Below are 13,700 nucleotides of genomic sequence, written 5' to 3'. Positions count from 1 at the left end.
ATTTTTAAAATAAAATACAGAAGTTAAAATAATTTAGCAAAATCATTGCTTCCCATCATCTTTCATGTAGACGTACGCCCCTTCCAAAGTTCCAACTTGGGAAACTCGGGTATCATCTAGAATTCCGACTGGAAACAGGGTGCGAATCAAAAACAGTGGAAAGTTATTTTGCGAATAACCTGATTGTAATCTGAGTTGATGAAGATGTGAGCAGGTACCCTTTCTGTTTCGCCTCGAAACGTGCTTCAAGCCTTGTAACTTGGCGCTTAAAAAAAAAAAAAAAAAAAAAAAAAGCTTTTTTGATTTAGAAATATTTTATTTGTTTTATTTATATACAATCGTTTCTTTTTCTCACCTGAATTTCTGAAGAGGCAGTGCCTCCTTTGCCTACTCTGAGAAATCGCTACTGATCTGTGGTAAATTGTTTATTAAAACTAATTCCAGAGTAATATTATACAAAGTGTAATGTTATAAATGTACACTAATGAGTAGAGACGCTGGCACACTGTTAAACGTCCCAGTTTAATGACAAAGTTTCGACCTGTATTGGGTCTTCCTCAGGTCAAACACACTAATCATCTTTTCCCTCCTAAATTCTATACACTTTTTTATAGGAGATAAAAAATGGGCGGAGTTTACCATTAACGAATATAGTGAAAACATTTGCAAAGGAACAAAAAATTTTAAATAAAAAAAGAAACAGGAAAAATATTCTACACGTTTCAATCCGTAACCTACACAAGCACTTTTTTTTTTCTTTTTACACATTTTTTACTTACCTTAAAAACATTAAATTGGTGCAAACAGATGTGCAGAAATTTAGACAGATGTAATCCAAAGAAATCAAAAAAAGTTTTTATATACATTTTATATATATATATATATATATATATATATATATATATATATATATATATATATATATATATATATATATATATATATATATATATATATATATATATATATATATATACACACACACACACTACTAGTCAAAAGGTTTGAAACACTTGACTGAATTGTTTCTCATGATCTTAAAAATCTTTTGATCTGAAGGCGTATGGGTTTGCATCTGTTTGCACAATTGTAATGTTTTTAAGGTATGTAAAAAAATGTATAAAACATGTGCTAGTGTTTTGCATGGATAGAAAAGTGTAGAATAGTTTTCCTGTTTGTTTGTTGTTGTTTTTTTATGTGGTGTTCCTTTGCGAATGTTTTATACTCCACCCATTTTTTTTATTTTCTCCTCCTGTAAAAAAGAAGTGAAGGGAATTTGGAAGGGAAAGATGATTAGTGTGTTTTGACATGACAAAGACCCAATATGGGTTTAAACGTTGTCAATAAACTGGAACGTTTAGCAGTGTGCCAGCGTCTTTACTCATTTCTATGAACTTCAACTTAGCTGCGCACCTGCATTCCTTTTAGATGTGCATATACTACTTCTAAACCATAAATGTACAATAATAATTAAAAAAAATTGCTAGATTTACGCTGCTAAATATTTCAGAAACGTGTCATCACAGTCTATGAAAAGGGTCAATTTTACTTTTCCAAGAAGGAAGAAAGAAATTCTGACATTCTGAGTTGAATGGAACACAGCATTATGCCACTTTTAGCAAAAATAATTACATATTTAAATAAAAATAATAGCATGAACACAAAATACTTTTGTTTGCGATAGAAACAGTTAAAGGGATCATGACATGAGGAATACAATTTTCCTTGATCTTTTGACATATAAGAGGTCATTGTACTATAAAAACATGCTGTAAGTTTCAGAACTGAAAAGTTCCTCCTTAACAGAAAAATAGCATTTATTTAAACCAGGCTCTAGAAACAGCTTGTTTGTAATTTGTGGAAATTACAAATACATCTGCATATGACTGCCTCTTCAGCAAGACATCAACGCTTATCTTTCGTCATTGCAACCTTGGCCCTGCCCCCTGGGGCTCAGAGAGTCAGTCACAGGTGAAGAGGAGAGAGGGCCTGTCATGGGAGATTCATCCAAAGGACATCTTCATGTGCCTATCTGGATTTAAATATTTTTCTACACTAGATGAACGGCTTTGACAGATATCATTCACAGCTTTTAAAAGACGCAATGTCAAGTTATAACTCTAAATAGGAGACTTCCATTCTGTTTCATTCAGCTGCACTGTTTCTTGCTGTTTTAAGCGTGGATAGTGTGGATTGTATGTTTTTGCCTCAGATCAGCGTGGATTGCTTGTGAAACAGTCAATACATAATTCAAGCTTAGCAAAGGAACTGTTATTGAATGAGCATTATTAAAGTTGGGTTCTCTTTTGGACCCGACACAAAACCGGAAGTAAACAGTTTCATTCACAAATATTTCAAATGCTGTGTAAATGGATTACAGCATCAGTGTGGCAAAAAATTTACATATGTCAATCGTGAGTGTGATACATGTTTAAATAAATGTAAGCCACATTAAAAAGTCTGCATAAACCATGCTCCTTTTCATGGTATGTTTGCTGCTTCAGATGTACCTTTGCAGTGTAAATACCATTTAATGAGCTGATTTTAAATTTGCTTATAGACTTGGCCTGCCCATTTTGGGCCCTTACCCATAGGTAGCCCTTTTTTTTTTTTTTTTTTTTTTTTTTTTTTTTTTTTTGGAGGCCAACCCAAACAGTAAATCTAGCCTACTCCGGTTGCAACATATACAAGAAAGGAAATCACGTAATGTAAATGTCCTAGTTCACTTTTATTGGTCATTTCAAGATTACTGGTGTCATTCTAATATTGCATGGAAACTTTAACATCAAATAATTTACATTATATTTAATGATCCCAAATGTACCCCAGTACCATTGCATATTATAAATATATTTACACTTTAAAGTAAGTATACAAAAGTATCTACAATACTACTATGTATACACATCTCGAAATCAATTTGGATGCATGTTTAGGACCGCATTGACCACTAGAGGGCGGTAGCCTTCTAGGAACCACATGCAAACAATGTCACAAATGAATGCGCCCTTTATGCTTTAAATTTATCATAAATACACACCCCTTTAAAAACATACTGCACTGTATAGCTTTGAAATAACATAAAAAAGGATAGGATGCCATCTAGAGGACTAAGAAGATGTAAAAACTGTGTTGGTATGGGACTTCACACCCCTGCACATCTGAGCGTTGCCAGTGTTTTCCTAATAACAGCATAAAAGCCATATCTGTAAGTTCTCATGGTTTTCCCAGTGCTTTCAAACTCTACACCGGCCACAAAGTGAGTGCAACCTTGAGGCCAGTGTAGCCTGCAGCCCATCCAGGGCATCTGGATCCAGCCCAGTGCTGCAGTCAGAACCTAACACAAGCTCCTCAAACTGCTCATAGTCCAGAAGATCAACCATGTTCTGCAGGAAGAAGCCTTCACAGAATACTGCCAACTCCAACGCTTCACTAACCTGCTTCATAAAATTAAAAAACAAAACACAAATGACATCAGAGGATTGAACGGAGTCTCTGGAACAATGAATTTGCTATTCAATCTGATGTTGCAAGCATATGCACCTTGGCAGTTTGGTAGATGTTCACAGCATTGTTGAGGTTTATTTTCTCTGAGCAGAGGATTTCACAGTGTCTCTTTAAAACAGGAAGTTGGAATGAGTGGGCCACAGGCAGAAGCTGCACAGAACATGAAATAATAATTCTGCATAAATAAGAGACTTTAAAGTTTTAAAGAGAGTTTATCAAGTTGACAGTCATTTTTTTTTTAATCAAACACCTAAAATTTAAAGCAGATGAACTTTTTCTGTGTTAAAATACTTTCTCCTATCCAAGCTTAATATGCAGAGACAACTATTAGTAAGCCATTCATATGTACATTTTCTCAAAAACTGTAAACACTGTCTTTCTGTGGTGCTTTGAAAAATTAGGGCGCTTTGACCTGCCTCAACAACGTTAATCAACTAATGCCGTGATTTGGGGGCGGGACTATCTCTTTGTTTGACCAAAGGCAGACGGAGGGCATTTTCAAACAGATGTTTTGAAAACGAATTTTATTGTTGCAATTCCGTTTAGTGGCACTAGCCTAGCAGGATTTACAGACTTCAGCTTTAATTTCACCAGGACTTTCACACAATTTGACCAATGAATTTCCATGACTTTTCCATTCATTTGTGATTAGTGGATAAACATTTTTACAAATAATTTTACAGAGATTGCTAACTAAAAGAGCAATCTTTAGATGGTGAAATATTTTAGAGCTTGACATACCCTAAACCATTTTCTTTGTCTCCATGACTGTAGGAACCCATATACCCTGTACACTACATAAAACAGTACATGCATACTGGTACAACCCACATCTTTCTTACCTCTAACAAATCATGGACAGACACTTCTAGACATTCTGTTCCTCCACAGTACAGATGAGCCATCATCATCTGAAACATGACATTTAGAAGCCATTTAGAAGCCTGCAGTCCAATCAAGTAAATTACTCATTTTAATTTTCATTCATGTATGCTTGTGTATGTTCAAATGATTGCTTGTTACCTGGAAATTGCTGTACTTTAAGTCAGCTATTTCAATGGCCATGTGATCTGATGTGCCATTACCTCTGTAGAGGCTCAGCAAGTCTCTGAACCTTTTTTGAAAAATAAAGAGCAGACAGTAACACGTTATTTTACAATTTATATGTGATTCTTTATGTACGTATGTCTTCTGTAAAGCACTTTGTTAACATTGTTTTAAAAGATGCTGTATAAATAACATTTTACTACCTTACTGTTAAGGTTAGATATGACTAGCAAAGCTTTCAAATCAGTTCTTCTATTAATTTATGAAATAATAATTTTATTTAACATTGGCTCACCTCTGTGAAGCAGACATGAGGAGGACTCTGTGGGCATTAAACGGCCTTCCCTCCACCACAAATGTTACATCAGACATCTCTGTGTTATTCAGAAAATGAGCATCTGTGGAGGTATAAGGTACGTATTAAACACAATATGACCCTTGCTTGATATACTGTGGATAAAAAATAACTTTTATTGCAGTATAGTATTGGAAGTGTTAAAGATTGCTTTCAAGTGTCATTGGTTTGGCCGTATAAGTAAAGTATAGTGTGTGGTGTGCTACATTACCCAGCTGAACTGTAGGTGTGTCCTTTACTGCTGGAATAGACGGGGCAGCTGTGGAGCAAACACAGTGGCTAAAAATGGCTGCCAGCTGCTTACGGATTTCCTTACTCTGAAAACATATGAACATATGGACACAAATGAACTTCAAGTCTGCTTGTGCAGGCAGCTCTTGTTTTGAATACGGAATTTCACTGTATAATGTAAAAGTTGGCCAAGTTGAAAATATTTTCACCTATCATCATCTACGGTAGCATACACATGGTTGTCTGTAGATACTTAAAATACATTTGTGCCTTTTAAGGTGTTGTGCAATTCATTATAACAGACTTTTACTTTCATAAATGTTCCAGGTCCAGTTATAATACTGTAATGCCATTTTATAATACTGTAATACGGTGGCATAGGTTTGTTCAATCAATCAGTCAATCAATCAATTGATAAGTCATTCAATCTGTCTGTCTGTATGTTTTTTGTCTGTTTTTAAGTGATAGAGTTGTTTACTGTAAGTTGTATACCTGGCTGTTTTTAAGAATGGAGAACAGGAGTGGAAGACCATCTGAGAGCAGCTCCTCACAGTATTTTTCTTGCCCAATGGTGTTGAAGTCTTTGAGGAGAGAAAGAGTAAGCTCAGCCCGAGACTGGAGCTGGGCACTGCGCACAGACTCCAGCCATACATGCAGCTTCCATGGCACTCCTAAGAGAAAGAACGTCAAGAAACCAAGTGAAACAACATGCTTCAGTCTACATGCTATAACAGTTCCTTTTAAAATAGTGTCACCCCCACTGAATGGGGCAGAGGCAATGTAGTTCTGGAATTTAGTGGCTGTAAAGATCTGGAATGGCAACACAAAAATTCTACGTTGAATACTGAGTTAATGATCATCTTGTATCATCACCCTTGTGCTAAATGAAGTTTCAAATGTAGTTCGTGAGGAGCTTGCACATCTAGGCCTGCCAATGACATCCCAACGATATATACAGTAAGCAGCTGCTTCCCCCACACTGGTGACGATGCTTCAAGCATCCCTCTACCTCCCCATATCCACCTTTAAATTAAATGTTGTTTTTTTTTTTCTGAGAGCTCAAGCCACTTGTAATTAATATAATCCCTTTAATCAGATACTTTATCCCACTCTTGGTGTCTACTAAAAGCCAAGAGTCTCTCGCTGTTTATATGTTTCTAATTCAATTTTCTGTTTATTTTATTTCATTTAATTGCAAATGAGTCAGATGTGTACCCAGTGCCCTGAGCTCCATGGTGACATCCAGGTATCCGTGCTCTGCACTGTGCAGGCTGGCTTCTTGCAGAGCTCTAATGCGGGCCTTACACAGCTGTGGAGCGCCTCCATCACTGGGAGCGGGAACATACTTTCTGTCTATCATGCCTTCCTCTTTTTGATCCTCCTGCTCCTCCACTCCCTCCGCCAGGATCTCTTCAAGAGAAAGCACATCCTCCTGCAGCTGCTGTGGCTGACTCAATAACTTCCTCAACACATTCCTGCCGTAAAATAAAATTCAATACATAAATACATAATAGAATTCAAATCACAATAGCTTTTTAATTGGCTAAAGTTTGATGTGTTTGCTTTGAATTTTTTATTTTTTTTTACATTTTGCCCCAAAAGTATTTGGACTCTTTTGGACACTTATAAATGTATTAATTTTATTGCATTAGGTACAATATAAACCAAGTGTAATCTGCAATCAAATCTTTTTCTCAGAACTAACTCACTAGTCTCTGTTTTGGCAATTACTTTTAACCAATTGGTATCAAGGGGCCTGGGTAGCTCAGCGAGTAAAGATGCTGACTACCACCCCTGGAGTTGTGAGTTTGAATCAAGGGTGTGCTGAGTGACTCCAGCCAGGTCTCCTAAGAAACCAAATTGACCCGGTTGCTAGGGAGGGTAGAGTCACCTGGGTTAACCTCCTCGTGGTCGCTATAATGTGGTTCGCTCTCAGTGGGGTGCGTGGTGAGTTGTGTGTGGATGCCGCAGGGAATAGTGTGAAGCCTCCACACACGCCATGTCTTCACGGTAATGTGCTCAATACATGATAAGATGTGCGGATTGACAGTCTCAGATGCAGAGGCAACTGAGAGTCACCCTCTGCCACCTGGATTTATGCGAGTCACTATGCCACCATGAGGACATACAGTGCATTGGGAATTGGGCATTCCAAATTGGGGAGAAAAAAAAAGTGGAGGAAAAAACAAAAACTGGCTTCAAGGTTTCTTTAAAATAAAGTGAAATACTGCAAATATATGAATACATTTTTAATACATTCTCCAAAGTATTTTTGGGGCCACTGTATGTTTGTGATGGGTCAGTACCTGTGTCCATGTGCAGCAGCGTGACTAAAGCAGTTCATGCCCTCATAGATTGATGATGTCAGATGCGCCCTCAGCATGGGGTCAGCGCCACGGGACAACAGCACACTCACCATCTCATAGTTCCCTAAAAGCACACTCCAGTAAGTGTTTCTAAAATGTTTTATGTGTTAGGAGTATATTCAAACATAACTCCTTAATGACCAGCACATGTGAAGAGGAGTTTATTCTCACCTGCGGCTGATGCCAGCTGGAGGGGTGTTTCTACTGAGCTGTGGTGGCTGTTCTTTAGGGCTGAACCCTCCACATCTGCTCCCACATCTAACAGGAGCTGCAGGGCAAACAAGGTTCATTTATCAAGATAGTCTTCAAATAATAGTTTGTAGACTTTCGACAATATACATTTTTACTCAAAACATGCTTTCTCTTTTAAGTCAGTGAATAAGAATTTACTGTGAGCTTTAATAGTATTATTTATATCTGTTAGTATTTATAGATGTCCTATAATTATATGAATATATACAAGTTATTAAATTAATTTTGATACATTGGAGTGCAACTTCACCTGTACTACAGAAATATGACCATGCAGCACTGCAAATGTTAGAGCAACCCAATTGCGACTCTCAGGATGGACAGAGGGATGTTTTGGTGAACAGTTAGGCACCTGGAAAATAAATAAATAAATGAAGTAATTATATGCAGTTTTAATTTCATTCAGTACTTGTTTTAGTAAACCTACAAAAAGTTAGTGCATTTTTCTGAGCTCACTGAGCATGTAGAAGAAGAATATCACATTTCTGCAAACCATCAATGCAACAATGTGTTAAGCTGAAATAGGCTCATGTCAAGGTATAGCTAGATAAGTAACAAAAGACCTAATGTGACTGAATGAGCAGAGAGTCATTACCGCCACATCCAAGTTTGCTCCGGCATTGATGAGCATGTGCACCAGAGCCTCATTCCCTGCCGAGCAAGCGTACATCAGAGGAGTCATGCCCTGAACACCCGCAGAGAAAGAGAATAAGAGAGAGAGAGAGAGAGAGAGAGAGAGAGAGAGAGACGAAGGGTTAAACATAATTACACTGCCCTGCTGATCAGAGGTGGCATGAGGAATCTTTAGAAAGAACCAACTCTTATTCTTATAGACAGTCATTTTCATCCATAGTTTTCCTGACTAACCACTGAACGGTGCCATGATGATTCTAATTGCCGTTGGATTGTTTTATAGTTCCAGTTAACTTAAGAAACTACCAATACAAGCGTTCAGATAGAGAACAACAACCATTTTAAGTGTTAGTTGGAATAAAATTAAGTTCATGCTCAACTTGTGCAGCTGTTGGCGGTCATAACCACTCAACAAGATGTTAATAATATCAAGGTATCTAACCTCGGTTCATAGATTCACGTCATCCACCCACTTCTTATGCTTTGACGAGTGAGGCACTGTCAAAACAAGCTTATTGCTAGTCTCTAAAGTATTAGCATTATGGAGCCATATGCTTTTTTCGGACAATTTTACATTATTCACTTACAGGTGCATCTCAATAAATTAGAATGTCGTGGAAAAGTTCATTTATTTCAGTAATTCAACTCAAATTGTGAAACTCGTGTATTAAATAAATTCAATGCACACAGACTGAAGTAGTTTAAGTCTTTGGTTCTTTTAATTGTGATGATTTTGGCTCATATTTAACAAAAACCCACCAATTCACTATCTCAAAAAATTAGAATATGGTGACATGCCAATCAGCTAATCAACTCAAAACACCTGCAAAGGTTTCCTGAGCCTTCAAAATGGTCTCTCAGTGTGGTTCACTAGGCTACACAATCATGGGGAAGACTGCTGATCTGACAGTTGTCCAGAAGACAATCATTGACAAGGAGGGTAAGCCACAAACATTCATTGCCAAAGAAGCTGGCTGTTCACAGAGTGCTGTATCCAAGCATGTAAACAGAAAGTTGAGTGGAAGGAAAAAGTGTGGAAGAAAAAGATGCACAACCAACCGAGAGAACCGCAGCCTTATGAGGATTGTCAAGCAAAATCGATTCAAGAATTTGGGTGAACTTCACAAGGAATGGACTGAGGCTGGGGTCAAGGCATCAAGAGCCACCACACACAGACATGTCAAGGAATTTGGCTACAGTTGTCGTATTCCTCTTGTTAAGCCACTCCTGAACCACAGACAACATCAGAGGCGTCTTACCTGGGCTAAGGAGAAGAAAAACTGGACTGTTGCCCAGTGTTCCAAAGTCCTCTTTTCAGATGAGAGCAAGTTTTGTATTTCATTTGGAAACCAAGGTCCTAGAGTCTGGAGGAAAGGTGGAGAAGCTCATAGTCCAAGTTGCTTGAAGTCCAGTGTTAAGTTTCCACAGTCTGTGATGATTTGGGGTGCAATGTCATCTGCTGGTGTTGGTCCATTGTGTTTTTTGAAAACCAAAGTCACTGCACCCGTTTACCAAGAAATTTTGGAGCACTTCATGCTTCCTTCTGCTGACCAGCTTTTTAAAGATGCTGATTTCATTTTCCAGCAGGATTTGGCACCTGCCCACACTGCCAAAAGCACCAAAAGTTGGTTAAATGACCATGGTGTTGGTGTGCTTGACTGGCCAGCAAACTCACCAGACCTGAACCCCATAGAGAATCTATGGGGTATTGTCAAGAGGAAAATGAGCCAAAAAATTCAGATGAGCTGCAGGCCACTGTCAAAGAAACCTGGGCTTCCATACCACCTCAGCAGTGCCACAAACTGATCACCTCCATGCCATGCCGAATTGAGGCAGTAATTAAAGCAAAAGGAGCCCCTACCAAGTATTGAGTACATATACAGTAAATGAACATACTTTCCAGAAGGCCAACAATTCACTAAAAATGTTTTTTTTATTGGTCTTATGATGTATTCTAATTTTTTGAGATAGTGAATTGGTGGGTTTTTGTTAAATGTGAGCCAAAATCATCACAATTAAAAGAACCAAAGACTTAAACTACTTCAGTCTGTGTGCATTGAATTTATTTAATACACAAGTTTCACAATTTGAGTTGAATTACTGAAATAAATGAACTTTTCCACGACATTGTAATTTATTGAGATGCACCTGTATATGTCGATACGAGTGGAAACAAAAGCAGGCGTCCGTTATGAATCGTTGAACACTTCACCGTTTCATAAAAAGGTGGATATACGTAGACAAATTTCATTCTAATTTATTGACTGTCATTATCATTAACTAATATGCTACTTCTAAAAAGCAATTAGTACACGTTAAACAAACATCATTGCAACTTCATTAAGTCATGCTTTTTACAGTGTCATAGTTGAAAGGTTCAGGCTTTATGAGTTCACCTGGTCATCCATACTGTTCACCCCATCTGGGCCCAGAAGCTGAATAGCCTGGCCAATCAGATCTGTGCGTCCACAGTTGAGCATGCGAAAGCCAAGATCCAGATTAAACTTGTCTGCGGCAGCCTTTGAATCCAGACGTTTAAAGGAGGTGAAACAGCACTCTGGCCTAAAAAAAGAATCAAAAAGAAAAGAGAGATATAATTATGTTAAAAGAGCGTGAGAGACGAACAAAAGATTATAAAGTACAGCAATTACTTGGCACAATTCTCTGACAGATGGAGAGCCAAAGTACAAAGTTAATTGGGAAAAGATTGAGAGAAGTGGAGAGAATTTTGGACAGTTGCTGTAGTATGTCTGTATATTCGTACTTGAGCTGTCTGGGTTCACAGTCCAGTCCAGGGAGAAGCTGTCGAGCAGTCTCTCTCACATCGTCACTGTCCACTAACAGACTCCGACGATGCTTTGCATGCACCATGGCAACACGCATCCACTCCATTAGAGGAGGAAGAAGAGGAAATGGCCTGAGAGAGAGAGACACCACATTGCTCAGTTATTTACCAACTTTTTTCTCAACAACTAAGATATGTCAGTCTCACTTTACCCATATCACTTTCAATTTTCAAATGTAATTTTAGCAGCTTGACTGGCATTAAGACACTGAGGAAAACCTTTGGCCAAAGTGTTTGAATTTAATCCCTTGTTGCTATTAAAAATATATTTATTCTCTTGTTGCTATTAAAAAAGAATCTTTTCTATGAACGTTCTCAGAGTCCAGACATTTTACTTTTTTCTTGTGATTTACTTTTTGGCCTCAGCACCTTTAGAGCATGGTGACAAAGAGTGATTGGCATGATAAAAACATTTGTACTGCCAAAACATTTGCAGCATACCTGTGCATAATGGGAAATTGTGCGATGTAAAATACAGTAAAATAACAATAGTGCAAATAAACAAGAAATACACTCTATGTAAACTAATAAAATAGCAATATCACAAAATATACTACAAATAAAGTGAAATAAATGGAAATGAATAACTAAGAAAACTAAGAAATTAGCAATCAATAAATGTAAAAAAAAAAAAAAAAGGAATAAAGTAGTAAAATTAAATATAGCTGCATGTAGCCTTTACGGGGCCAAGCCCCCCTAAATAGCTAATTGCCACAGACCACCACTGGGAGGAAGAATAATAATAACAACAAGTTTCCCAGAGCTGGGCTCAAACCAGTACTATTTTGAACTCCACAGCAACACCACATAGACCACTATGCTACTCAGCCAAAAACTGTACAGGTGCTAAAGAGACATACCAAGCTGTGAGTTTTGAAATTTCTCTGCATTTTCTAAAGAAAATGAAGTAATGAAAATAAAGTACTAATGAAGTAATGATACATCAAATGTTATGTTTACACTGACTAAGAATTTTGACCACTATGTAGTGCTGTCTCCAAACTGCAAACAGGTACCCTCAGTTCATAATGTCAATGATGCATACCAATTTTCTTTTAAATCTGACAAAGCGTTAAAATGATAAATGTATACACATGCCTCATAATGACTGAAATGCACCCCATACACCTCAGGATGGTCTCAAACCTATGCCATGCCATTTCATTGTTCAGTGTGCCAATCACTGCACCAAACTGCCACAATGTTGACAGACAACAAAGGGACATATTAGCCAAGAAGAATTACAGCCAAACATAACAGTCACCATTATCAACTTTGTATTCATGTAACTTTTCAACAAAGAGGAAATCAAAATTTGACAGGAGAAAAGCCCAGAAACCAATCAGTAAGCAGAATACAAAAAGCTCATATATGATAGATTTCAAGTTAGATGACTTGCCTAGTTGGGAATTCAAACCCAGGACTTTTAGAACTACAAACCAGTGCATTAACACACTGGGCAACTCATTCGGCATGCTCAAAGAGTGGCAAAGAGACAAGCTGAGTTTAGAGTCAGAATAAATGTGTGGGTTATCTTTTTAATTATAGATGGTGCTGTCTCCAAACTGCTCAGGTATCCTCAAGACATGATGTTGATGATGCATACCAATTTTCATTCAAATCCTACAAAGCTTTCAAAAGATACAATATTTTATTATAAAATTCAAAATGGTGGAGAGCCGATATGGCTGATATCAAATACAACTGGAGGAAAGAACAGTCTGGCAAAAATGTTCATTGCATCTTATAAAGAGTTCACAAGTTGTCCAGAGCAGAATTTGAACCATTACCCTTTCAATACCCACAGTAAACAAGTATGGCAAACATACCACTTCACTACATAGCCTTGTGTTGAACATGTGATAGAGAGACATACCAAGCTGCGAGTCAGCAGGTTTTAAATAAATACATTTGGAAATTTCTCTCTGCATTTTCTGAAAACTTTGAATAAGGAACCAATGACACATAAAAAGTTTTGTCTAAATTGACTAAGCATTTTGACCACTATGTGGCGCTGTCTCCAAACTGCTCAGGTACCCTCAGGACATGATGTCAAAGACGCATACCAATTTTTATTCAAATCCGACAAGGCATTCAAAAGATATTTAGCATTTTAATAAAATTAAATATGGCGGTGAGGCAGTACGGGTGATATGGGGACCATTGGTATTGTTGGATTCCAACAATCATGACCCACAGAATCCATAGACACAAACCTCATGATTTTAGGACATATGATTCAAAAGTTATAGGCAAATATAGCCATTTTTTTATATTTCTTGACCCATAGGTGGCGCTGTCTCCAAACTGTGCATGTACCCTCAGATCATGGTCCTAATGAAGCATAGCAAGTTTTGTTTCGAGAGGACAAATTGTTGCCGAGATATAGCCTCAAATCCATTTTCACATAGACCTTGTTCAATTTGCAATGCTGTAACTTTTAAACAAAAACAAAAATCAAAAT

General features: G+C 37.5%; 1 protein-coding gene across 2 annotated transcripts in view; it reads right to left on the bottom strand.

The window, feature by feature from the left end:
* Positions 1 to 2,325: 2,325 nt before the first annotated feature.
* The window catches only part of LOC127443357 (ankyrin repeat and BTB/POZ domain-containing protein 2-like), a 33,050-nt gene continuing 21,675 nt past the window's right edge, over positions 2,326 to 13,700 (bottom strand). Inside the window, exons 4-17 of one of the 2 annotated variants that reach the window (XM_051701874.1) lie at positions 11,156 to 11,308; positions 10,788 to 10,953; positions 8,354 to 8,443; positions 8,009 to 8,110; positions 7,678 to 7,774; positions 7,447 to 7,570; positions 6,356 to 6,615; positions 5,633 to 5,811; positions 5,121 to 5,226; positions 4,850 to 4,952; positions 4,531 to 4,621; positions 4,350 to 4,418; positions 3,544 to 3,657; positions 2,326 to 3,440 (exon numbers count right to left, since the gene is read on the bottom strand). In XM_051701874.1, the coding sequence (XP_051557834.1) occupies positions 3,237 to 3,440; positions 3,544 to 3,657; positions 4,350 to 4,418; positions 4,531 to 4,621; positions 4,850 to 4,952; positions 5,121 to 5,226; positions 5,633 to 5,811; positions 6,356 to 6,615; positions 7,447 to 7,570; positions 7,678 to 7,774; positions 8,009 to 8,110; positions 8,354 to 8,443; positions 10,788 to 10,953; positions 11,156 to 11,308 (1,858 nt within the window). In that variant the 3' untranslated portion in view covers positions 2,326 to 3,236. The remainder of the gene's footprint in view (positions 3,441 to 3,543; positions 3,658 to 4,349; positions 4,419 to 4,530; positions 4,622 to 4,849; positions 4,953 to 5,120; positions 5,227 to 5,632; positions 5,812 to 6,355; positions 6,616 to 7,446; positions 7,571 to 7,677; positions 7,775 to 8,008; positions 8,111 to 8,353; positions 8,444 to 10,787; positions 10,954 to 11,155; positions 11,309 to 13,700) is intronic. The other variant, XM_051701883.1, reaches the window with a different exon arrangement.

Source organism: Myxocyprinus asiaticus, chromosome 1, assembly GCF_019703515.2.
Source record: "Myxocyprinus asiaticus isolate MX2 ecotype Aquarium Trade chromosome 1, UBuf_Myxa_2, whole genome shotgun sequence".
NCBI lineage: Eukaryota > Metazoa > Chordata > Actinopteri > Cypriniformes > Catostomidae > Myxocyprinus > Myxocyprinus asiaticus.
Note: the sequence above shows the minus strand (reverse complement) of the source record. Positions and strands in the feature narration are given on the sequence as shown.